The following is a 26,400-nucleotide window of genomic DNA, read 5'->3' as shown; positions in this document are numbered from 1 at the left end:
GCAAGGAGCACTGTGTGAAGAGCGATGTTTCTGGGGCCAGAGTTGGTGCTGGGACACCAGTGAGGACTTCACTTCGAATCAGGCAGGAGGGATAGTGGTGGGGACCAGACCGGTGGTGATGATGGGACAGAGATAAGGGACAAGCCCACGGCCACAGGTGGGCACCTGGCAATGCTCAGGCAGTGGGGACGATGTCAGGCGTCAACCGTGTTCACAGCCTCAACGATTCAGGCTTGGCTGTGTAGGAGGCCCAATGATTACATGCCCTGGGATGGTCAGGGACGCATGTGTGGCTCCATCCGATTGGCTGTGGGCCCTGGTTTGTGGTTCGTGATCTTGATCCTGATTGGGCCACAAAACCATGCTTTCTGAAGTTGCTTTTTCCTGGCCCGGCCTCAGAGACCACTGGCCGACTTAGTACCTTGGATCCCCCTCCCCCCCCTTCCCCCCCGCCGTGACTGTGGCTTGGAGACAGCTCCCGAAGGTTCGGGTAAAAGTGAGGCAGGGAGTTTTCTTACTGGACCCAGGATGTGCGCCCACCATCTTTATCTCCTTAACCACCCCCCAAGGTCGACTCTTTTCCCATGTTAAAGAAGAGTAGCAAGACACAGAGTTGGAGTGATAGTCCAAGGTCCCGTTAGCAAGCAACCAAGCTGGGTTTGAACCTGCATCCTTTGCCCGTGTCCTCTCCAATGGAGGGGTCAGTGCGTCTGTCTGCCTGCGCCCTGGCCACACCTGGACACAGCCTCAGGGTCTCCCCAGTGTGGAGGACACACGAGCTTTATTGTCCAATGGCCTGGGGCCGACTCCGAGTTGCTCCACCCGCCGACTGTGGGTCCCTGGCTGTTCCCACTCTGTGCTGTGTGGGGATTACACCTCCTATGGCCTGTGCCCTGCCATGGTGCTGAGTAGGAGCTCCACAAATGCTACCCAAAGCCTTAGCACCATGTCCGTGTCCGTGTCCGTGGGCTCAGAAGACCCCTAGAGCTGGGTCAAGTGTCCGGAAAACCTCAGAGCGAAGGAGAGACACCAACATAGCTGGCTCTGGTTTGGGGGGGCAGCATGGCCCTTCCAGAACCCCACCCCCACCCACGCTCTCTGTTCTGTTTATCTCTCTCGGCAGGTATATCCGCACCATGTACCTGGGGATCCAGAGCCAGCGGCAGAAGGAACACCAGCGACGCTTCTACTGGGCTATGATGTATGAATATGCAGACGTCAACATGTTGCGCCTCCTGGAGACCTTCCTGGAGAGCGCCCCCCAACTGGTGCTACAGCTCTGCATAATGATCCAGGAGAACAGCGCCGAGACGCTGCCCTGTGAGTGCCCCGCCCCCAGAGCCAGAACCGTGGGCTGGGGCAGGCCCCCACCCCATCTGGGGACCCCCTGGTGGCCATTTCCTATACACTCCGTGCCCCACATACTCTGTGGGTGTCGCCCAGTCTGACCCGGCCCACATCAAGTGCATGAGTGGCACAGACCTTTCCCAAACACCTTTGCCCACTGCCCACTGCCCACTGCCCACTGCCCACTGCCCACACCACTTTGTTGTAATGAGTAGAGCAGAGCCAGGGCCTCTCATGTCCCTGGAGCAGCAGAGCGAGGGCCCTGGTCCCCTTGGGCCATTCCTTCAGTGCTGGCCTGAGCTGTGTCCCTACGTGTGCAGGATGGGGAGCTGCCCAGAGACGGCACGTGACGCAAAGACTAACTCACCGCAGGCAGCGGTTTCAGACATTGTGAAGCTGTGGCTCTTGCTTCAAATCAAAGCTCACGTGGAAGCCCCATTTATAAAACAGGCTTTGGTGGCTCTGTTCTAGTTAGATGGGGGCCAGGACCCGGCGCACTCCGCCCCCTGGCCTTCTCCCCGGTCCTGGCCCCTGTGGCCCCAGGTGGTCTCCCAGGAGCCCCGGGCGCCCCCAGCGCCCAGCCTGGACGGCACTGGTCTCCACGGCAGCAGGAAGTCCGAGGCCTGGTGAGGTGAGGCTTCCCCGGACAAGGCGGAGTCGCACCCCAGGTCTCGATGGTCAGACCGGCCTTGCTCCCCCATTGAGGGAGCCCTCGTGGGCCCCGGTGACAGCATGAGGTGCCCAGGGCAGGCGTCCTTCCTGCTCAGGAAGCCTCCACACCCACCGCCCCGAGCTCCCCAGGCCAGGGCGACATGCTCCAGGGGGCATATTTGCTGGGGGCTTGGCTGGGCCCCTTTCTTTTCCATCCGGGTCCTCCTTTTTCCAACCCTGTTTCAGTCTGAGACCTGCCCCCCCCCACCCCCCCACCCAATCCAAACTGCCCTTTGCTGTTTCAGTTTCAAATCTCCCTCCCCTACCCCACGGCCCAGGCAGCCAAGATGTCCTTCCAATGTTTGATCACATCCCAGCACCACAAAGAGACAGGGCAGATGGCAGGGTGATGCAGAGGTGAGCTCCCAACAGGGCGTTGGTCCCAGCCGGGGTCCTGGTCACCATGTGGACCCTGCAGTGACTTTGGAGATGGCCCTTCACCTTCCCGAGGCCTCCTTTCCTCTTTGGAATAAGCCGGGGGGGGGGGGGGGGGCAGTCATCCCGGATGTTTAGGGGATGCAGTGATGTAATGCCTGTGGATCACTTTGAAACAGTCAGACTCCGCAGGAACCTCGGGGGTGCGCTTGTCACATCCAGGCCTGGCAGTGAGCGGCTGGGCAAGGTCCTAGGGAGGTCCCCCACCCACCTGTGGGCTATCCCTGCTGAGCGTGTCCTTTCTATGATAGTTTCTCAGACTGTAAGCATGGGCTGCGCCTGAAATCCTGGAGAGGAAGCTCAAGGGGCAGCAGATGTTGCTTCCTCTTGACCTGGGAGCCCAGTGGGGCCAAGGTCAGTGAAGGCCAAGGGGCTGCCTGGCAGTGTGCCCCCAGCAGGGGCCAGGGCGAGGAGCTGGAGTGGCAGGGTCGCGGGCTCTGGGGAACTCCCTGGCCCTTCCCCCCACGTGCCCCTGCAGCTCAGAGGTCGGGTGAGCATTCGCCCACATTCATTTGGTGTATGGAATAGGTATTTCTTGAGATAGTCTTTCGTGGTTCAATACATTTGGGAACCGCTGGCTAAACAAAGGTCAGTGGCTGTCTTTGCTGTTGGTTGGAAACCCCCAAACAGGGACGGGGGCTGTGGCGTAAGCAGGGTTGATGGGAAGGAAGGAGCCGGCACAGACGCGAGGGGCTTGGCGTTTTGCTCGTCCATCACTTCCAGCCGTCTGTCATCACCGCACCATTTCGTTATAACTGGTGCCTTCCCTCTCTTTCCCCATTGGAGGCTGCATAGCATGTACATGCTTTAAAGAAAATCAGTTCAAGCATTGGAAATTGGAGGAGGGGAGAGAACGTTGTGAACTTGAGAGGGACCCAATGGCCACACGGAAGGAATCTCCCAGCCCAGACACCTGGGAGCTCGGTGCGCAGCCCACTGGACAGGCGGCCAGCTCCCGCCCTGCTGCCCGATCACTGCCGGGCTCTGGGGAGGGATGGCCTTTCTGTTCCTTAGTTTGGTCGTTTCTGAAATGAGGGTGATGTTAGCACCTACACAGAGGGCTGTTGTGAGCATTTAATGACATGGCAAGTGTCAGTGCCTCGTGCGACATCTGGCTGTTTTGCTGTTGATGGCAGCAGAGCTCATACTGTAGACACACTGTGTGAACTGGACTGCAGCTTTACCAGTGGGACCCATGCTGACTGGCCTTGCTTTCGTTGGCCTTTGGGCACACCTGTCCACCTTGTGCCTCTCATGCTAGTAGATGGTTAGAAAAATCACTATCACCTAGCAGTGGGTTTTCTGTTGATCTTGTCCAATGCCAGCCTCTCTAACGTTTGCCATCTCTCCACCTTCTAGTCCTCACTTATTGCTGGGTTAACAGTGCAATAATCAAGCCTGCAATGTGGATTGTGTCCAGTTTTCCTATAATTCAGACTCAAGTGAAAAACCCTATATAATAAAAGCCTAGTATGCTAAGTGCCAGGTTGTCCATTCAACCAATCAAAGTGTAATATGCTAATGATATGCTAAGGCCGTTCAACTGGTTGCTATGATGTGCACTGACCACCAGGGGGCAGACACTCAATGTAGGATCTGCCCCCTAGTGGTTAAGTGAGCTCCCACAGGGGGCGCGCTGCTCAGCCAGAAGCTGGGCACATGACTGGAGAGAGCAGCAGTGGTGGTGGGAGCCTCTTCCGCCTCCATGGTAGTGCTAAGGATGTCTGACTGACGGCTTCCAGTGGTTCTCAACCTTCTGGCCCTTTAAATACAGTTCCCCATGTTGTGACCCAACCATAAAATTATTTTCGTTGCCCCTTCATAACTGTAATGTTGCTACTGTTATGAATCGTAATGTAAATATCTGATATACAGGATGGTCTTAGGCGACCCCTGTGAAAGGGCCTTTCGACCGCCAAAGGGGTCACAACCCACAGGTTGAGAACCGCTGGCTTAGACCCACTCCCCAGACATCCCCTGAGGGCTCCCAGACTGCGAGAGGGTGCAGGCCAGGCTGAGGGCACCCCCCCCCCCAAGTGCACAAAGTTGTGCACCAGGCCTCTAGTATAATAATAATAATGATAATGACCCATACAAATATTATGCTAGAGTCATTTGGGCATTTCAGCGGGGTCTTCCTTAAATCTGATGTCTTGGAATAAAGATAAAAATAGAGCAATAAAGGGAACATATACTGATGCACCATTTACACTGGTATGAGTCTCGTGTCTGCTGGCAGCTCTGTCCTGGGCTAGACCCGGGCTTGGAAGGATGTCTGGAACTGTGGGCAGTCAGGCAGAGCCGCAAGCAAAGTCCATCTTGGCCATTTTACCGACTTATGACACGGGGCAAGTTAACTTCCCAACTGGGTGTCTTCATGCGTGAAGTGGGCATAGTAACTGCTTTGGGAAGTATTGTAGAGGTCTCATGAGCTGCACATTTGCCTCTCCAGTACCTTGCCTGGCATATTATAGGTAGTTATACAGTCTCTCATTCAACAAAGATGCATTAAATCAGGTGCCCTAAACGTGGCACGGGCAACACAGAGCATGACAGATGTGGTCCATGCCCTCACACATGTCCCTTCTCTGGGGAGATAGAACGAAAACAATTAGAAAGAGGACATGTGGTAACTGCTTTGGAGCAAGCAAATATGGTGCTGAGACCGAAGGACACAGGGCGGGGCTCAGGGAAGGCCTCTCCAGACAGCTGGCATCTGAGCTGTGTGTCAATGAGAAGGAGCCAAATCTAGGAAGAGAAGAAGAAGCAGCCTTCCAGGCAAAGGGAGCAGCACATACAAAGGTCCTGAGGTAGAAAAGCCTGGCTTGTTCTAAAAAATGTAAGGACCCAGCCTGGCCGGAGGTGGGCAGTAGGGACAAGCTAGGGAGGAGAGAGGCAGGGGAGGACAGAGGGGCAGGCAGGAGCCTGGCCAGCCTGGGCGGGCTGAGCCCAGCAAGGAGCTCGGGTTTAAACCAAGCGCAGTGGGAAGGCTTACAAAGGAAAGCTATACAATCAGATTTGCTTTTAAAGAAGATTCCCTGTCCTGCTGTGCAGAGGGCAGAGCTGAAGCTGAGCTGGGAGGACCAGCTTAGCGGCGGCTGCTGCTGCTGCTGCTGCTGGTGGAGGAGGTCCAGGCATGCGATGATGGGGTTGAGCGTTTCTGGGAAATGATGCTGGATGTGCAGATTTGATTGCGGCTCTGAAGAGTGAGTCAACAAGACTTAGCAGGGCTGGTGTGGGCAGTGAGAGAAGTGAGCATGCGGGGGTTTCCAACTGGTGTGTTGAGGTGGAGGAGGGGGAATCGACAGGAGCACGAATCAAGGGTTAAGAGCTCTGTGACCTTTCCTTACTTTTGGGTTTTCTGATTCTTCCACATGAACATTGAGGATGGGGGGGGGGGGGCACTCGCTGCACCTACATAGCACCCGATTCTGCCTTTTTTGGTTAAGCCCACACTGAGTAGTTGCCCTACATGTGGGCTCCAATGACCACCTTCCCCTGGCATCACAGCACCACCATTTGTCAGGCAACTGCCATTGGCCTGATGTTGTGTTGGGAAGGTGTTTGCAAAGACACGTCCCCTTCAGCAGTTTATGGTCTGGTGCAGCACATTTTAAATGTTTTGATGACTATATGTACAGAGGAGGGAGTGACTGTTCCTGGGAGTGTGATGGAGGAGGTGACATTTGATCTGGGTTCTGATGGAGGAATAGGAGCTTTCCTGAAAGAGAAGGTTGGGAGGCTCTTTTGGCAGTGGAACCACAAGTGCCAAGGGACGGAGGCCTGAGAGAGCATGGAGTGGGCAGGGAGTGAGTGCTTCTAGGTGCCTAGAGCACAGGGTGTATCGCACTGAGTGTGGAGACCATGATGATGATGATGATGACGACGACGACGACGATGACGATGATGATACTAGTAATGTTAGTTAAGACTTTTGGGGAGCTCAACTGTGTACCAGAGACTAGTTTAAGAAGTTTACATGGATTAACCCAGTAAAGTCCCATAGCAACCCTATGAGTAGATGCTCTAATTATTCCCATTTTATAGATGATGAAGCTAAGGTCCAGAGAGGTTAAGAGACAGCCCCAAGGCTTATAATTGACAGGGCTGGATCTTGACCTAGGCAGCCGGCTCCAGTGCCTGTGTCCTTAGCAAGGATGGCTGTGGCTGAGTCTCAAAGAGACAGACTTGTGTGGATTCTGCAGGAACGGGTCACTGATGCAGGGAGGAAGCAGAAATTGACATGCGTTACAGATTTGTTATCTCCAGTGTACACACGTGTGTACATGTGCATGTGTGCATGTGTGTGCATGTGCATGTGTACCCCGATGCAATTATACTGGTTAGTACATCAGACGGTGCTTCTAGAATCTGCCCTGGGCTTGGCTTTCTGGAAATGTTCTGTCTCGGGAGCATCTGTGTGAGCCACTCTGCTCAGCGCACATGAGGAAGCCTTGCTGTCTTACTATCAGGCACAGGTCCATCTGACCAGGAGGTGAGGGAATGGGCCTGAGACCCAGCTTCCCAGAACACCTCTTAGTGAGAAAGACACAGAGGAGCTCACATGCCTTCGACTGGCCTTTCCTTGGGAATAGTCTCTATTCCTACCTTGGAGACTAGGAGAGCTTGGCCGGACACAGTGGATGGCCTACAGCGTGAGTGAGGGGTTCGGGATTAAAACCCAGTGGCCCACATTTCCAGGGTGGCTCCCATCCCTCAGTCTCCTTAGATCTCTCTGGAAACCCTCCGAGAAAGCCCCAGGCAACCCCAGATATTCTCTCAGCCTAGCATGCCCCTCACCCTCTTACCAGCTGGGGGGCAAGACTGGACATCCCTGGGTGGGATCAGAAGCTCGAGACCCCCACAGACGCTGGGGCTGGGGCTGGGGCTTGGGCTTGAAGGTAGAGTCACCTCTGGTCCCAGCAGGGCGTCAGCTGGCCCAGTGCAGCCCAGCCCTGCTCAGGGACACGGGTGGGGCACATGCTTCTCCCAAGGGCAAGCGGTTCTCAGAGAGGACGGGAGCAGATGTGATTTGTTCTCAAAGTGGCGCTCCACCGTGCAACCCCTTACAGGTGCCCCCAAACCCTGCGAGCGGGCTTGGGCAGCTGCTGAGAGAGGACGCCCAGAAAGGCACCCTTAGTATCCAAAAGCTTTACCCGCCGACTTCAGTTTGCAAAGGGACTTGGACCTACAGAATCTTTAGAACTGGAGAGGTCGAGAGAGGCCATCTAGCCCACCCTCCTCGTTTAACATTTGGGAAGCTGAAGCACAGAGAAGCAAGTGAGCTGTTCAAAGTCACACGGCCAGGAAGGCTCCTCTTTCTGCCGCACTGTGCCTGCAGCTGAGGCGGTAGCACAGCATCTACAGGATGTGGTTCAAACGCCAAGCCCTGCCCAGGTTACCCCCACAGCCCAGCCCATCCCCCCCCCCCCCCACACACACACCTGACCATCAATAACCACCGATGTCTAGATCCAATGTTGTGAAGGAAGAGCATCTTTACTATGACAAGAAAGCATGAGGAAGTACTGAGCCCTGCCTTTAAATACCAGCCTTCTTTTAAACAAGCGCTGGGCGCTAAGATTCAATTAGGGCTCTTGCTTTCTCTCTCTTTGGCATTGACCTCCCTGGTCGTTTTCCTTCTTAACTTCAGTTGCGAGCTCCTTTCACACCCAAAGCCTTTCCGGTGACTCGGACCGCAGCTGCTTTTTCTGGCAAAGCCCCGACTGACAGCACCCCAGCACTCAGGAAAGGCACGTGTGCTTTCGCCTCTCAGCTCCCATTAAGCGGAAGGTCTGTCTTTCTCTTCAGCCGCCAGCTCCCAAGCACTTCTTTTCCCCCAGTGAGGATGAAAGGCCTCTCACATCCCATGGGAAGCCTCCACCCCACGTTAGTCTCCTGATCAGGTTTCCGTGTGCAGAGCGCAGCCTTCTGGTTCTAGCCCTCGGGAGCAGGGAAGGCCCAGGGGCTGCGTCTTCGCTGTTGGCTCAGTCACACCGCCTTCCCCTCCTTCTCCCTGCGAAGGGGGACTTCCTCATCTCTCCTCCTGGGAGCTTTTTTTCTTCTTATGTGAAAAGATGCTTTCTGTGTCTTTCCCCTGTGGACATTAGCTGTCACCCTATAAGTCTGGGACAGTTGATCATTTAGGATTTGGGTTACAATGAGGTGGAGCTGCCACCCAGAAGGCGACGGTGATCTGGTTGTGTGGCCCGAAGGTGACAGATCTGTGCTCTACATGGGAGCCATAGATTCCCCACTGTTTCCTCCTGACCGAGAAGTAAGCTGTGTTATTAAAATGACCAACCCACTGCATCCAACGACCTCAGGTGATGCATCAACTTGTCTAGACTTATCGGGCATTTCTTATCCCCATCCCTTCCCAGTGTCAGCCACGGTTTGATGGGATCCTAGAGGAGCAGAGCCCTTCTCCCAACCTCGCCCCTGCTGAGCTGGGGTTGCCCACCTTGGAGACCTACGTGGGGTTTCAGACCAAATCGGTACAAAGATCTCCCAGCCTTTGATCTCAACTTCCAAACTGCTCAGCACACGCCTGTGTCTTGGCCGGGAACAGATAAATGAAGGACAGGATGGGCAATCCCCCGTCCACCCCATTCTCCTGGCTGTCTTGCATCTGTACCCAAAACTGAAATGATGAGATTCGCACAAAGACACGCCTGCCTCCTCCCGCCAGCTCACAGACTAGGCCTGGCCTCTGCCGCCTCCCCGCCTCCTGGGCATGGCCTCTCTCCAGCTCTGTGTTCCTCTTCCTTCGAGGAGGCAGCCCTTCTGCCCTCCGCTGAGGTGAGACGTCTGCTTGGGTGTGCACATGGGGCCCTCCGCAGCCGGCTCCCACTCACAGCCCTGCTTCCGCTACCAGTGGCTTCTCGTTGAACACGACATTCACACCTTACACGTTTAGGCAGAATTTTGCAAGGATTTTAGAGAAGACCTAAATAAAGCCCTTCATGACGTCAATCAAGCCTGAATCTGCTTGTAATTCTGGGGCCTTTCATCGGAGGTTGCCCCTAACAACTGGTAAGAGAAAAAGAGAAGGAGGATTCTTTTTCTTTTAAACTGTGGAAAGAACACTTCACATGAGATCTGCCCTCTTAACAAATGTTTAAGTGCAAAAGAAACTGTAGTATGTACTTATACAAGGGAGAGTCCTTAGAGCTGCAGAAAAAAACTATGGGAAGGACAAACTAAATCGATTTCATGACAGTTAACGCAGAGGAAACAGCAATTGTTCACCTGGAAATGTTTGTGCGTAAAATGCTGGAACAAAGAGGGACGCCGAGGCAGGCTTCCTGTGCCTGCACGGGCTGCCCACACAACCTCTGGGGGAGGTGCTGGGATCTGCAAGGCCAGAGCCTGCACATTAACTGTAATTGGGCCATTCCTTTGTTTATTCAATAACTATTTATTAAGCACCTATCATGTGCCCAGAATATAAAACAAATGTAAAACAAATATTTTATTTTATATACAGGTTTCCCCTGCTATCCCAAAGTCCAATGTTTCTATAAAACGTTCATAAGCCGAATGACGTAGAGTGGAGAAGCCATTACCACTCATTTCCATGGGGGAGTTTTGAGCATCCCCAGGTAGCAGAGCACCACACTGTAGACCCACTCAGGCGACACCTTCTGTTGCACGCATTGCTGGATGTGCACTCAAAGAGGCCGCTTTGCCACCAGCAGAACCAATAGTAACTGTGGCAGCTTTCAAGGTCCTTTCTCTCTGCATGCAAATAGTACGAATGGCGGGCAAGTACAACACACACACACACATACACACACACACACACACACACACACACACACACACACTGTGTCTATCTTGTTCGCCAACACTGACACCCTTAATTCCATCCAGTTCTGTACTAAGTATAACACCCTTTCGAGCTCTGTTAGGCTTTTCTGATCCCTTAGGTCCCATCTTGCTAACAGATGCACAAAGTAAATTGAGCTACAGCTCAGATGCTCACCATTCAGAGCTGTGGGCTGAATGCTGAGAGGCAGAGAGGCTGAGTGTGTGCCCGGGAAGAAGCTTGGCAGGCCACTCTCGCTGTCTGGGTGCACACTGCCTCACCATGGCTGGGCACAACCAACACTGAACGCTGTTTTTGCTTTTCACCTTTTTTTTTTTTTTTTGGTGTGAAAATGAAAGTCCTCTTCCACTTTCTTTCCATTAGCAGACATAGGTACTAATGTAGGTTTTTCATAAAAGCAAAGGGGTGCAATGCCAGCTTTGGGAAATTGGGGGACACCTGTCGTAGAAAATGACAGCACTCAGGGGACAATGAAGCTGGGAAGAGGGGTGGGAGGGTGCAGAGCTGTGCCCGGCTTTCAACAGGGAGGCCAGGGATGGTTTCCCAGAGGTGAACTCTGAGCAAAGATGTGAAGATGGGAAGGAGCCAGCCCCACAGATTTCTGGAGGAGAGTGTGCCAGGAAGAAGTAACAGCCAAGGGCAAGTCCTGAGCTAAGAGTTTCTCAGTGTTTGAGGAGCAGCAGGGAGGCTGAGCTGAGTGTCCCTGGGCACTTCTATAGCTCAGCCCCGCCTGCCCAGGGGTCTTGCCAGCAGAGCCACTTTCCTCCTCCTCCTCCTCCTCCTCCTCCTCCTCCTCCTCCTCCTCTCCTCCTCCCCCTCCTTCTCCTCCTTTTCCCCCCCTCCTCCTTCTTCTTCTTCTCCTCCTCCTCCTCCTCCTTCTCCTTCTCCTTCTTATTCTTATTCTTATTCTTATTCTTATTCTTATTCTTTTTCTTCATATTTAAACAGCTTTATTGAAAAGCAATTTTCATACTGTACAATTCACCCATGTAAAGTATACAATTCAGTGGCTTTTAGGATATTCACAAAATTGTACCATTGCTACAATCAATCTGAGAACATCTTCATTGTCCCACGAAGACACCTCATCCTGCAGAACTTCTCTCCTGTGAGCTCTGCCCCTACTTTCCCACACAGGGAGCTGGTGGCTGTAGGTGCGCGGTGCTAGAGAGTGGGGAGGGATGCTGGGCAAACCTCTCAAATCCCATCTTCTCTGGGCATGGACAGGTGAGTGAGAGCAGGAGGAACTCCGGAAGCCCCTTTCAGGCAAACAATGACCCTAAGAGAAAAGTGGGGAAATCTCAGTGAAATCTGGGCAGCAGCGATCTTTAATTATTAGGTTGGATGTTTGTGTCAGAGACAACCACGAACTCTAAGCCTCATGGGAACTTCGAGCTCCAGGAAAAACTGCAATGAAATGGTCTTCGAAAGATCTTCTCTATTCCTTAAGATGTCCAAGGAAAGAAAGGCCACATGGTTCACAAACGATGTCTTCTCACGTCACCCATCTCTGGGTCTGGGGAGAGAGTGGGAGAGAAGCGTGCCTGAGAAGGATGCCTGGGGGTGAGGCCCTGTAGGCTGTTCCACTTCTGGGTGACTATGGGTGAGCCACCCTTTCTGAACCTCAACTTTTCACCCCATGAAACTTATGCCCCAGGACCCAATTACTTCTGGGCCCAATCACTTCCGGACCAATTGGAGGTGCTCGGTTGGTCAGGACAAGAAGAGTTCTAGGGGTGTGGCGTCCACTCCCCTGAAGCCAAAGGTAAAGACTGGGTCTGACGCTGACCCGAGGAGAGCTGAGTCCTGTATTATTTCCAGGCTGCCTTGCACGTCCAGATCCCACGTGCCCCCCACTGCCAGACCCTGGAGTTCAGCTGTAAAATCTGCCCAGCGTGGGGCCCATCACCACTTCTGCCACTGCTGGGGCCCCAACAGGTCCTTCACCCCTCACCTTTCTTACTCTCCTGAGACCGTCGCCTGGAAGAAAAGGTGCTGCCTCCTGTGCTGTGGTGTGGACAGCTCCAGGTGAGGCCCACCTGGCTCACACCCCGCTCTGCACTTCGTTGCTGCATCCACTGCACTCAGACAAGGTCCTTAACCTCTTGGAGCCTCAGGTCTTCTCAGTTGTAAACCACAGCTGGTTACTCCTGCCTCAGAAGGGTTTTGTGAAGAGTAAGTGAAATGCATTTGTCCTCGGCACAAAGAGGCACTCGGTTATGGTGGCTCACATTTCACTCTCAGCTGTCAAAGGCACACATTGCCCAGCATCCTCAGTAAGGATCTGGTTTGGTGAAGTCATTTTACCTGGTGGGCTTTTCTCATCCAGGGCCACCCAGCCCTCAGAATTCAGGCTAAGGGGGCAAGGACCACTTCCAGGTCAGCCCCCACACAGTCGGTGCCAACCTCACCTGCTCAGCAGTCCTGCCTCCTTCCACCAGACTGCTCACCTGAGCTGCCACATTGCTGAACAGTGGTGCCGCCCTGTCCAGAGCACAGCTGGCACCACTGGGCTGTGAGTAGAGGCAGCGAGGCCACACTGTCCACTGTGAAGATGATGATTTTGGTTAACCCAGGGCTATCACCCTCAGGGACTCAGTGGCTCCAGGTAAAGCAACCCCAAACCAGTGCGGCTGGGAGAATTTCAGGGGTTTTGACGGCCATGTCATCTCTCACACCGTGGGAGACAGGACAAGCCTGACTCCAGCCTTTTAAAAAGATCTCTCAGCTTCTAATGACTACAACTTTCCGAGTTGCCTCCCACACAAAGCCTGCAGCCCACCCCTCCCCCATCACATTTCTGACAGGTCAGACGACAGGAAGAGGGGGCTGCAGTGACCTTTGCTCTTTGCCTTGAGAGGCCTGATCTCAGTCCACTCCATTTGCAGAATCTTAGACTCCCAGCAGGTGCCTCCTCTTCCTACAAACATACTTACACAGGGGCCTGCAGGTGGGGTGGAGCTGGGAGCTCTCCTGGCCTTGGCCATAGGCCTGCTCCCCTCAGGGAAGTGCACAATTTCATGAGGGAATCATTTAGGGTAGGCTTTTGTTGAAACAAAATATTCTGTATAAGTCTGATGGTCAATGATAAAGCATTACACAAATCAAATGCGTCTGCATTGAGTACCTGCTGTGTGTCAGGCTCTGAACCAGCCCCTGAGGGCACAGCGATGAACGGGGCAGGTGGGGCCTCTGCCCTCTGGGGCCAACATTTTAGTAAACAATAAGGAATACCAATTAAAATATAATTGAGTTATTTATATTATATATATATAGAGAGAGTGTGAGTATATATATACATATTATATGTATATATATATACATACAGGATGTCCCCCCAAAAAGGAATACACATTTTAACAGCTGATAGCTCCATTTTGAAAATGAAATGTATTTTAATAAACACTGCCTTTATAACTACTCAAAGTGTGTGTATACATTTTTTGGGATACCCTATATTTGTAAATACATATATAATATAGTATAGTATAGTATAGTGGCCTTGAGGAGGGACAGAGACTACTAGTATAACATTAGCCACATCTCTGGAACTAGAGCATACTGGGTATAAATATGATAGTCATGTGCCACATAATGATGTTTTGGCCAACAGACAGTCCACATATAAGATGGAGGCCCAATAAAATTATAATGGACCTGAAAATGGCTATCACCTCGTGACATCCTAGCTGTCATAACATTGTAGCATAACTTCTGTGTTTGTGGTGATCCTGGTGTAAGAAAACCCATTGCACTTCCAGTCATATAAAAGTTAGCACATACGGTTATGTATAGGACATCTATACTAATAAGAGGGTAACATGCAAATGGTCAGGATGCCGTCACATGTAATGACGGGGCAGCAGGAGGCTGCGTGCGCAGCAGATGTAGGTAGGTGGAGACTTGCAGCATAGGGAGGGGGGGGTGGGGCCTGACGGAGGCCTCCATGCAGCAAGGCCTGGGGGTCCCTAGGCTCCGCGCAGCACAGAGGCAGGACCCCCAGTTCCGGCCTACATCTTTGGGTCAATCCATCAAGGAGCCCCGGATGGGTGGGGCCTACCTCTTTGGGGTGATGGCTCGCGGGGCTCCCGCACTGTGACAGGGCACAGGTCCCTGTCCCGGCCCCCCCCCCCCCGCCAAGTGCATGAATTTTGTGCACCGGGCCACTAGTATATTGATAATGATAATAAGTGGCTATGTTACTGGCTTATGTATTTACTGCACAGTACTTTTTATTATTATTTTAGAGTGTTCTCTTTCTACTTATAAAAAAGGTTTGCTGTACAACCATATGGCACGTTACACCGGCAGCAGCCGCATACATCTTGTGTCTACCGCGTCATTGACTGCATCATTTTCTCTTGTGCTTGATTTTTTGTCTTGTTTTGCACAGTAACACGCTGTACAGGCTTGAAGCCTGGGAGCAACAGGCTCTACCATACAGCCAGGTGTGCAGGGGGCTAGGCCACGGCGGTTTGTGTAAGTGCACTCTGTGATGTTCACACAACGACAAGCTCCTCTTTCTCAGAATGCACTCCTGTTGTTAAGCAGTGTGTGATCAATATGTGTATGTATACTATACATATTCTTTCTCTCTATATATGTTTATATATTTTATATGTAGTATAGTATGGATATGTTTCAAAGATGTGCCTTTAGGCTTTATATTCACAGTTCATCAAATCCTCCAAATCCACATTTATCCACGGTTCACAAACAATAAGCTAAGGCAGGTCTGTTTGTATCAGAGCCCATGTCCTTTCCAGGGTGTCTCACAGCCTCTGTTAAAATGTAGTCACTCTGGGAACATCAGGGCATTGAACTCGGTCAGCCATTTGCTGTAACATGAGAATGGGTTTATTGGAACATTCTAGGGATGGAAAACTGCCTTGTTGGTGTGTTCCAGGCCAGCCAGGACCCAGCATCCATGAGGCTCATGCCATGCCAGCTGAGTGGCTGACATTTGTTCTAGGATCTCTGAAGTGTGCCTTTACCCAGCCCGCTGTGAAGATGGCATTTTGATAGCTCTGACAGCATCTTAGAGAGAAGAGAGACGTGAAGCAGGGGCTGAATTTAGCTTTCTTCCTGCTGGGTCCTTTAAGTACTGGTGTTTGACCTTGAAGCTGCGTACCTTCCTATTGTCCACCACATGGGGAAGCGCCAGGGTCCATCAGGAGGCAGAGGGAGGGAGGGAGAAATGTGAGCATGAGTCTTTATTGTGGTTTCCGTGGGAAGGAATGGGCAGGGCAGTGGAAGCAGGTGTAGGATGGGCTAGTTCAAATAGTTTGAGAGGCTCTGGGGCCCTGGGGCACTGGGCTATCTGGTACCCGAGGCTGGTGGCCTGGGAAGGTCAGAACCCAATAAAGGAGGTGGTTGGGGGTGCAGGCTCTGGATGGATTTGTTTGTAGGGGAAAGGCACAAGTGGCTGGCTATTTCTATCAATTTGTAAACCCTGGGAGGAGTAGTCCCTCCAGAGTGATGTGGGGATCACATCCTATTCAAATACAAAATTGTGATGAAAATGGGTATGTCAGTACTTAGAAAAGACTATGCTCAAAAAACACACACACAAACTTAGAACAGTGATTTTCCAACTTTTTCATCTCATGGCACACAAACTAATTACTAACATTTTGCAGCACACCAAAAAATATCTTTTTTGCCGATCTGACAAAATGAATAGGTGTAATTTTGATTCATTCACACTGGATGACTATTGTTGTGTTGGCTGTTGTCTTTTTTTTTTTTTTTTTCATTTGACAATCTAAGGGAAAGGAGGTCAGTCCTGACTAAATAGTCAGGTATTGCGTGTTTAAAAAATTCTTGTGGTGCACCCATGTGCCACAGCACACTGGTTGAAAATCCCTGCCTTGGACCTTAGTTACTGGGAACATATTTTCAGTGAAAGTTTTAAAGAGATTGGTTCTTACAGACTATGATTCTAACAGACAGCATTGGTTTGCCCAGAAGTACTGTGTCGGCATGAAGGAGAACCTTATGGGGCTCTTCTAATTTGCAATGATGCCCACCAACCTTCTCAGAAAGGAGAGTTGGTCTTTGCTGGTAAATATTTAACAACTTGCTCTTAGTAGAATTGGGGGAATCCTGCTTTTGTAGCACTTGCCAATTTCTTTGGTATAAATATGGCCACCACACTTATTTTAAGGCTCCAACATGACATCAAACAGCCCACAAAATTCCTGCAAATGTAACAATTGGACCTCACAAGCCAGGAAGAGCCAGCCTCCGCACCGTGATCCTGTCTGGGGAGTGAGGTAATCCCAGGTTGCAGCATCAGCGTTCTTGCTTACTACCTATGTAACCTTGGCCAAGTTACTTGAGTCTTTGATCCTGGCTCATAGATGGCATCCATGAGGCTTGTTTCTTTCCCCCTGGTTTCCTGCTTAGTAAAGTACCTTTATGCCATCACCCCTTGCTGTGTGCCTGGGTGGAGGTGAGGACAGGAGACAGACGGTGTTGCTTAAAGAGCCATGCACACAGCTGTGTTATCTTTTTTCTGGGAGCATTTCCAAGAAGAGACTGGGCTTTTTAAAAAATGTAGCAAGATAGGGGGAAGTTGACAGGTGGAAAGGGAAGAACTGCCCAAATTAAAGGAACTCAGCGTGGGGAAATACACAATGGGAATTTGAAAAGCAGATGGTAGAGTTTCCCCCAAACGTTAGCTTCAATGGTAGGGAGGGAAGAGGTGAGGGTTGAAAGAGGGACATGCTGACCTTGACCTGCAGGTAGACAAATAGCCATGTTTCTTGGTTTGGGGAATCTCTAGGGGACCAACTCAGTAGGGTCCAACACCTTACAAATTAGGTGAGCATGCAATGTCAGAACATAGCTGTGGCCACATTCAAGTTCAGTTTCCTCATCTGTGAAATGGGGATAATAGCTCAGCAGGGGGAGGATGCCAGACTGGGGCATAGCTAATGGTCAAGTTTGAAGGACAGAGCAGGGTCCAAATGCCAAATGTCACAGAGTTAGGAGTGCACTGAACCAATCCTCTTAATGCTGCACTTGGGAATTGGTTGATCAACTCAATGAGAACTCTCTAGGGGGTTGGAGTAGAGGTAGGAGAGTGAAGGGAGCAAGAAGATCACCTTTGAGAAGTTTGGAGGAGAAGAGACAATGAGAGGTGGGGTTGCACTGGGAGAGGAAGCAAGGTCCGGGGAGCTACTCTTTGTAAAATGGGAAGAACATGACTATGTGATGGGAAGAAGCCAGGGAGAGGGAGCTGTGGGTCCCTGTACAGCTGGCTCTTCCCAACCCTGCCCTACCTGTGCTTAGCATCTATCCAATCCCTCTTCCTTAAGTGTTTTCCCAACATGTGATTTAGTGGAGGGACTGAGCACTTTGTGGCAGAGGGTAGAAGAGGGCAGCTGATGACAGATCTAGGTGGGCACATCCCATTCTGCAAAACAGAGTCCTGCCATGGACCCCATCCACTGTCACTCAGAAGCAGTCTCGTAGTCATCTGTGGATACTCCTGTGGCTTCTCAGAGCACTCCTCAAATCACATGCTGTGGTCTCCCTCTGAGATGCTCTAGCATTTTGGTTTCTTTTCCCAGTCCCCTTTCTGGTGGTGTTTCGGGGCTCTTATACACTGGCCCCTCAATGCAGCCCTGGTCCTGAGCCATGGTCCTGCTTTCTACTTCCCAAACCTCAGCCTCCCTATGTCACCCTGAAGGCTGGGCCCTCCTATTGTCTCTGAGCCCTCCCACTTCATCATAGCCTCCGGGTCTTTCACATTATCTGTCCCTACTCTCCGATTTTAGAGTCCCATCCTTTCTCAGATAACCTGTCTCTGTGCTTCTCACATGATGGGACAGCCACACTCACACTTTTTTGCTTTGTTTCCCAATTGGCAACAGTTCAACTGACAGTGACCCTTGGATATTGCAATGTCACCACCAAATTGGGCCTTCCCTTATGGATACCCCTCTTCAGTAAGGGGTATCCAACTGCATGGTGTGGCCCCTTCTGCTCTGTTCTATTGGTTATAGTTGTGGACATTCCATTCCTAGAAACCTTAGATCCTAGGTACGGTGATCAGAGTCTGAAGGTTCCTCCCCCAAGCCTTTCTCAGGGGTGTGGCCCCCCAGGAGGCTCCAGCGTAGTGACTCCTAGCTTGCTAGGCTGGACTCGGCAGCTCAGTGGGCCAGCTGCAAGCCCCACCTCCTGGTCTGCACCAGGAAAAGTGAGCAAGCCATGAAGGTCACTGCCCAGAACTTGTCACTGTCAAACGTGAAGTGTTTAACAATTTCCAGCCTGATCTTTGGAATGCAGAAAGTGATAGAGCTGTAGCTAGAAGCAAATCATAAATGCTCCCAGGCCCATCCAAGTATTTCACTGGGGCCACAGGGCTACCGGGCTGCTTCCACAGCGGGTTCCTGTGAACTTGGGTCTTGGCCAGGGTAACGCATTGACTTCTGGGTTGACCTCAGGCAAGACAGAAAGCTTCCAAGTGAGCCACTGCAGAGAGGGAAAACCCCACACTTCCTCCCTCTGTAGTGGAATACACTGCAGGCCTTGGAAGATTAATCACTTAACAGAGGGAAAGTGATCTCAGTTAATTCTGTTGGCATCACCTCTTTCTTTGTGGCTTAAATGTTACTCCCCTGAAGAAAGTAGAATAGAATTCAAATTTGGTTTTTAGTTCCATAATCAAGGGCTTCTATCAGATAGCCATGGGTACTGTACTTCTTGTCCACTCTTGGCAAAAGATTCAAACCCTCTGCACCCAGTGTGCCCAGACTTTCTTTCCCCTCCCCTCACCCAGACCCTTTCAAGTTAATGCCCGCAGGGCCCATTAGTACAGTGGTGACTTTCAAGGCCACTGGAGTCAGACCCTGAATTTGAATCTGGATTCAACTTCTTGACAGATGTATACTTTTTGAAAATCATCTTGTTTCTTCATATAAAAAATGGGATTAGAGCACTGTATTAGTTTGCCAGGGCTGCTGTAACAAAATACCACAGGCTGGGTGACTAAAACACCAGATATTTATTTTCTCACAGTTCTAAAGGCTGGAAGTCCAAAATCAAGGTGTTGGCAGGGTTGATTTCTCCTGAGGCCTCTCACCTTGGCTCGTAGATGGCCATCTTCCCATTCAGCTTTGGTAGAATTTCCCTCTGATTACTATGGGTCAGTAGAACCTCTGAGACATATCATTATCCACATCAAGAAATGAGTTCACAAAGAGAAGGGTGATGTCACAGAGACGTTTAAAAGGGACTCTCCAAGGATGCTCCAGTGTTGATAATAAGCCTAGTATAGACTATCAAGATGATTGCACATCCCTGCCCTCCAGAAACCTACAGCCCAAGTCATGTGACTCATAAGGGGACCTATTTCCCTCTCTGCCCCAACCCAACAGACATGAACAGAAGAGGCTGAAAGGTTAGCTTAACCACTGTGACATGGTCACAGAGCACGCATGCCCTCACCAGATGCTGTGGAAATGCCCTGTGTGTACAAAGGACAAGACAGGACACCTAAGTACCCTGTTCAGAACTTTCCAGAAAACTGAGAGGAAAGTCATTAGGCATTTTCAAGATTGGCTTCTATGGAGAACTTAACCATCCAGGATTTTTCTATGGTTATAGTAACATACTGGTTTTTGTTTTCACCCTATCCTGTTCTGCAAGCTGCAAACCAGAGCATCTCCTTGAAATGGAAGGGGAGGGCTGTGTGAGATGGGTCAGTGCAGGGAGGGTTTAAAATGACAAAGGACTTTGATTCTTCTTTGAGGTTTGGAGATGAATGGAGAGATGGGCAGGGACCTGGGAAAGATGAACAGAAGCCTGGTACTCTGGGGCAGTTTACTTAGTCTCTTGATGAATGGACTCCTAGATCTGACCTTTGAGCTTAAGAGAAAATGACTAGAAAACATTGATTTCAGCTTGGAAGAATGTTGTGGGGAATTATGCTCTGGTGCGAGGATGGGAAATGTGGTAAGTAGATGTTGTCTATGGAACACTATTCAGGACCTCAGTTGAGTTTGGCTGCATTTAGTTTTGAAATGTTGGAAGAAAGGAAAAGCAGAAGAGATGCTAGATGGACTGAGTGAAGATAACACATGCGGGAGTCAGGTGGTGATGGGATATCTTGCTTAAGAGGAGACTGTATGATTATATCTGACCAGAGATTGCTTGCTCATGGGTGGGTCTGGAGAAACTCTATTATAAACTATTTGTGTGTAGTTTGATTTATTTACTCATATCAAATAAGCAGTATTATAAATAAAATTGCCCTTGGTGATTCCAGTATCACTAGAGATCAGATACATTCACTTGCCTGTTGAGGAGAAATGCAGGGAATGCCATGCAGGGCCTTGGAAACCAAGCTGGTGGGGGAAAGGCATCCTCATACTATGAGTTTTACCGCTGCTGGGTCAGGATGGGGCCTCGTAAGATCTCAGAGAACGTGCAGCAGTGGTTTGTTGGAGAAAGCAACAAGGATCGTGGGGAGGCCAAGAGAGAAGAATGAGTGAGAAAGGCAGCCAGCGAAACAGACAGACTACCCCAGAGTCCTTGATCAGAGTGTCCTTAGGGAGCGGATGAGGGAGGGAGAAGCTAAGTGGAGGAAGGTTCAGTGATGGGCTCCTTGAGGCCTGAGTGAACTAATAAAAAGGCAAAAGGGTGACTCCAGTGCCTTCCCGCAGGAGAAGGGTATGGATCTGGGGGCAGAGAGTAAGCTGTCAGCCTTCACAATGGGTGATCCCCTCTATGAGTTTCTCTGAGAGCATGAGCTCCTGGTGACAAGGACACCATCCCCTGCCACACATCTGTGTGTAACAAGGATCCCGTGAACTTGGAATTCCTTAAAATAGAACACAGGTGGGCCCATCACTGCAGATGCAATGAGGCACCACAGTGGCCCCCGTTCTCAACCCCCTTGGCAAAGCACGTCAGCCTCAGCTTCACTCTTGAGCAGTGAATCTCCAGGAGTTCTGGGCTGGGTTGTGGAAACTGAAACTAGATTTTCAAAAGCTGTCAGCTTAGGGAGCAGCTGTGACCTCCAAGTTCGGTTCCTGATTTTGTGTTTCTTTCTCCCTCCTCCTTTAGATCTCGGTGTGTGTGGGCGTCTCCTCAGCTGGCAGCCCTGCTGTGCCCTGCAGTTGACATCCAAGGTTTTGACTGTGTGGGTTTGTGTCTTTCCGGCAGGTGTCTCCTCTGTGACTTCCCTGATGTCCCTGGCTTGGGTGCTAGCCTCCTATCACAAGCTGCTGCGGGACTCCAGGGACGACAAGAAGAGTATGAGCTACAGAGGGGCCCTCATCCACCTCTTCTGGCGCCTCTTCACCATCTCATCCAGAGTTATCTCTTTTGCCCTCTTTGCTTCCATCTTCCAGCTCTACTTCGGGATCTTCGTGGTGGTTCACTGGTGCGCCATGGCCTTCTGGATCATCCATGGCGGAACAGACTTCTGCATGTCCAAGTGGGAGGAGATCCTCTTCAACATGGTGGTAGGGATTGTGTACATTTTCTGCTGGTTTAACGTCAAGGAAGGGCGGACTCGATATCGAATGTTTGCATATTACACGATAGTCTTGACCGAGAATGCTGCCTTGACGTTCCTTTGGTATTTTTACAGAAACCCGGAGACCACTGACTTCTATGCGGTGCCAGCACTGTGTTGTGTCTTTATTAGCTTTGTGGCTGGGATCGCATTGATGCTCTTATATTATGGTGTGCTGCATCCCATGGGGCCACGAGCTAAGATCTTTGCCAGCTCCTGTTGTGCCGAGCTGCTCTGGGGCATCCCTTTGCCCCCCGATGTTGAGCCCATGGCGCCTCAGACCCCTGGGTACCGGGGGACCCAGGTCACGCCTACCAGAGCCGTAACGGAACAACAGGAGGATCTCACGGCTGACACTTGCTTGCCCGTTTTCCAAGTGAGACCCATGGGGCCCTCCACCCCGTCGGGGCGTCCTTACCCCCCAGAAGGGCCCCTCATTAAGATTGACATGCCAAGGAAGAGATACCCAGCTTGGGATGCTCATTTTGTAGACAGGAGGTTGAGAAGGACTATTAACATTCTGCAGTATGTCACCCCCACCGCGGTAGGCATTCGGTATCGAGATGGACCGCTCCTTTATGAGTTGCTACAGTATGAGTCTTCACTCTAAGCGCGTCTTGACCCAAGTTGAGAAGGGGACCTTAAGTTGGTTTGCGGTTAACACCGCTTGCAAGAAATATAACCCTCCCTTCTCCCAATACACAAAATCACAACCACCACCACCATCACCACCTCCACCACCACCGCTACAAAAAAAAGAAAATAATACGTCACAACCCCTTCAGATAAGCTTTCTTTCCAGTCGCTGTATGTATACAAAGATATTCTCTATGTTTTGTAAGTAAAAACAAAAAGAAGACCTTTCTTTTGTTTTTTACACATAAGAAACAGTATTGAAAATCCCACACTATTGTTCATAGGGTGGAGAAGGAGGAGCTGTCTCCACTCCAAAAGAAAAAAAAATGTTTTATACCTTACACCAAGTGTAGATCATTTATGGGATTGGTGCTGATTGAAAGAACAAAACAAACAAAACAAAACAAAATAAAACAAACACAAACAAACAAACAAACAAACCTTCAACTGCCTTATGCCCTTAGGTGCTGAGTTTCATTAAGTACTGTCACGTTTTTCTCACGCAAAACTCTCTGGTGGTTTTGGCACCAAGAGAGGGGAAATTAAACTATCAAACGAAACAAATCTAGAAACGAAAACGAAAACCAACCAACAAATAAAACACAAAGCAATTATTCTTCCTATCTGACTATTTGTATTGAAGAAAACAAATTCACCAAAAGCAAAGGCATAGAAACCCCAATTTCTGTTCCGTTTCACTCCTTGCTCTCCCGTCCCTGTCCCCAGCTTAACAGCACCTTCTAGGAGCCAAATGGCCATTTGGAACTCAAATGGCTGGGAAGGCTCCTTGAAGGTTGATCTTGTGCCATTTACCATTCACCTAGTTCGGATCACATTTGTTTCCTGGTGAAAAGCAAAACAGAATAAAACAAACAAACAAAAAACCCACCCCAATCATTCAATGAGAACAGGAAATTCTAAAGCAAATTAAAGATTTCCATATATCTAATCAAAGAAAATCAGTAATAATAAAACTCAGCATAGTAGCAAAAAGAACAACATCAATTTAAAGGCACAATACTTAATCAGTGACTGGCAAAAAATGATTTTGGTCTGTCCTTTTAAGGCCGTGAAAGGTATACATTTATCACACGTGATATTGTGTAAGGCCTCTTCTGTTTCCATTTGGTGGGAAGCCTTAAATTGATCTGGAAAGAATTCTTCATTTTTCATTTGTGTTTTTTAAAAATATTAACACAGAGGAAAATTAGATTATATATATATATATATATAAAAAACCACCATGTCAAATTGAATAACTGACCCATTTCAAAGACTGTTTGGTGCTTCTGTCTTTCACCATTGTGGTTGGCTGAAACTCATTCAGCTCACTTGGTGCATCTGGGGTGAGTGGGAAATTGTGTGTGTGTGTGTGTGTGTGTGTGTGTCCATAGCACACGTATATTTGTGTGTATGTGTCTGCTGCAAGGTCTTGCCAGAAATGTGGAAAACTGCTCTAAGGCAGACTCTGGGTATGCTAAGGTGGAGTGTAAGAGGGCTAGGGAGGGGGGAGCAGGAAGGAGGGGGTGGTGCTGGAATATGAGCCCCTGTCTGGATGGCGAGACTCACACCAGCAGCATATTCTGGGTCTTAGAGGCCGTGTCATTTGGGTGAAGATTTATTATTTTTCTCATTGTACCAAACTGAATTTTGAGAGGTGTTGCAATATGTACAACCATTTTTAAATGTTATTTTTCAAAGTATTGGTCCTGTAAGGAATATTCTGTTCTAGGACATCGTTTCAATCCCATTGTATCTCTACTTGGGCACCAAAAAAAAAAAAAAAAAAAAAAAAGGAAAAGAAAAAAATCACAAAAACAAAAAATCTCTACAAAAAAGATATATATATAAATATATATATATATATACACACACACACACACTATTTTTTAGCAAATACTCTTAGTCTTTGTTGTGTGTAGCTGCGATTTTTTTTAAAATTTCCAGATATAACTGTTTAGGGTGCAAGCCCTCACATTGAACTATTCTTAAGAGAAGTTCAAACTCTGAGGAATTGTTTGTTTGTTTTTATGTTGGTGGGTTTTTTAAAAAGAAATTATTATTCAAAGAGGCTTCTCCTTCTTACCTTCTTCACTGTTTATCTAAAGATTTTTTAAAAATAAGCTTTAAATTTTAGTTAGTTGTAAATCTGGATGTTCCTTTCTTTGTCCAGATCTCTTTGATTTCCTTTATTGGTATTAAACTTTGCAGTGCTTTCCTGTCCCCCTCCCTGACTCGGTTGCCCCTGGGGTGCTCCCCCTGTGGGAAGGAGGGGCGGGAGGAGAGGTGCAGAGAGACTGTGGGCCCGGGACCCACCCACTAGGAAGCACACTGCACAGAGCACACCAGGCCTTGGTGCAGACCAGCCACGTGGGTCACCCACCCCAGGCCCCTGGGCCACCCAGCGGTTAATTGGGAGTTCCAGTCTGGCTGGAGGTGCTTTTCCTTTGGACTCTGCTTCCCTACTGAGGGCTTAGCTCGCCGCTCACTCTGCTGAGGCTGGAGGACGGGAGGCCATGTGAGAGGAGCCATCCAGGCTCACTGGGTCCCAGCTCTTGTCTGCCTCAGTTCTGGGGCTCCTGTGCCTGGAGCCTTGGGGACATCCGTCACTAGAGCAACCCTTGGCGCTGTCCCCCGTGCATCCCTTTGGGACCTGTGCCACGTTGGCTTGTTTGTCTTTTCTTGGATTTATTTCCTTTCTCTTTCTCTTTCATTTCAACACATTGCAGCTCTATTTTTCTACTGCACATCCAGTGTGTGTGTGTGTGTGTGTGTGTGTGTGTGTGTGTGTGTGTTTATGTTTACATGCAAATGAGAAAATGGCTCACATTTGTTGACCTGGAGCACCTAAAGTTGGGGTGATAACTTCCAACTCAGGGAGGACCCTCTGGGGCTGTAGCCACTGGGAACAAATGAGTAGATGACAGGACCTTTCCCAAATCCTTTCTTTCAGCCTTTGTTGGATCGGCCTCTACAAGACTCAGGCAGGAAGGCACACTTGTCCCATGAAATGTCATTTCCCACCCCCTTCGCCATGCCAGCTCCTTTCCTAATGATGCAAATGAAAACATGCCTCTGAGAGCAGCATCTGGGTTGCAAAGAACCAGAAGGAGGAAGAAAAGTCAGGAAAGAAGTAGAAAACGCAGGAGGGAGGGAAGGAGGGAAACATACAGAGAATGGCCAGGTAGACTTTGCATCTATCTTCCCAGTATCATCAGCCCCTACCAATCCCCATGTCTTTAGCCACCAGGAAACCCTCTCCATTGGTCCCAGACATCACCTCCCCCATGAGTGTGCTTCCCCTGGTGGGGGTCTGGCCACTGGGTGGCAGTGTAGGAATCCACGCTCTCAGTGCTCTGAGTTCACCCTGGGAAGTGGGTCTTCCTACCCAGAAGATTTTGGTCCTGAAAAACCCAGCTCCTCCAGGCCACTCCACTGGGAATCTGCCTTTAGTCTGCCATCTGCCTGAGCCCCGATAAACCCCTTAAGGGTGATGAGGTGCTGCTCATATAGCCCCAGGTACTCCCTAGGGCCGTGGTCGGCCAACTGCGGCTCGTGAGCCACATGCGGCTCTTTGGCCCCTTGAGTGTGGCTCTTCCTAAGCCTTAGGAGTACCCTAATTAAGTTAATAACAATGTACCTACCTATATAGTTTAAGTTTAAAAAATTTGGCTCTCAAAAGAAATTTCAATCGTTGTACTATTGATATTTGGCTCCGTTGACTAATGAGTTTGCCAACCACTGCCCTAGGGGGACGCCTATGATATTCTTTTTTTTTAAAAAAAATCTTTGGACCTACTTTTTGCCCAGGAACTTCTGCTGAAAATAAATGAGCTCTCAATATTTGGTTCTGGTAGCAGATAAGCACACTGTACTGGGAGCTACAGAACAAACTAGAAGCTGTGCCCCT

General features: G+C 49.9%; 1 protein-coding gene across 1 annotated transcript in view; it reads left to right on the top strand.

The window, feature by feature from the left end:
* XKR6 (XK related 6) overlaps positions 1 to 24,892 on the top strand; it is a gene marked incomplete at its 5' end in the record, with an annotated part of 242,577 nt that extends 217,685 nt beyond the window's left edge. Inside the window, 2 exons of the mRNA XM_081092895.1 lie at positions 1,124 to 1,320; positions 21,500 to 24,892. Of these exons, the coding sequence (XP_080949021.1) occupies positions 1,124 to 1,320; positions 21,500 to 22,464 (1,162 nt within the window). The 3' untranslated portion in view covers positions 22,465 to 24,892. The remainder of the gene's footprint in view (positions 1 to 1,123; positions 1,321 to 21,499) is intronic.
* Positions 24,893 to 26,400: the final 1,508 nt, after the last annotated feature.

Source organism: Myotis nattereri (genome assembly GCF_964212035.1).
Source record: "Myotis nattereri genome assembly, chromosome: 5".
In the NCBI taxonomy this organism is placed as follows: domain Eukaryota; kingdom Metazoa; phylum Chordata; class Mammalia; order Chiroptera; family Vespertilionidae; genus Myotis; species Myotis nattereri.
The sequence above is the reverse complement of the archived record's forward strand: the minus strand, read 5'-3'. Positions and strand labels throughout refer to the sequence as shown.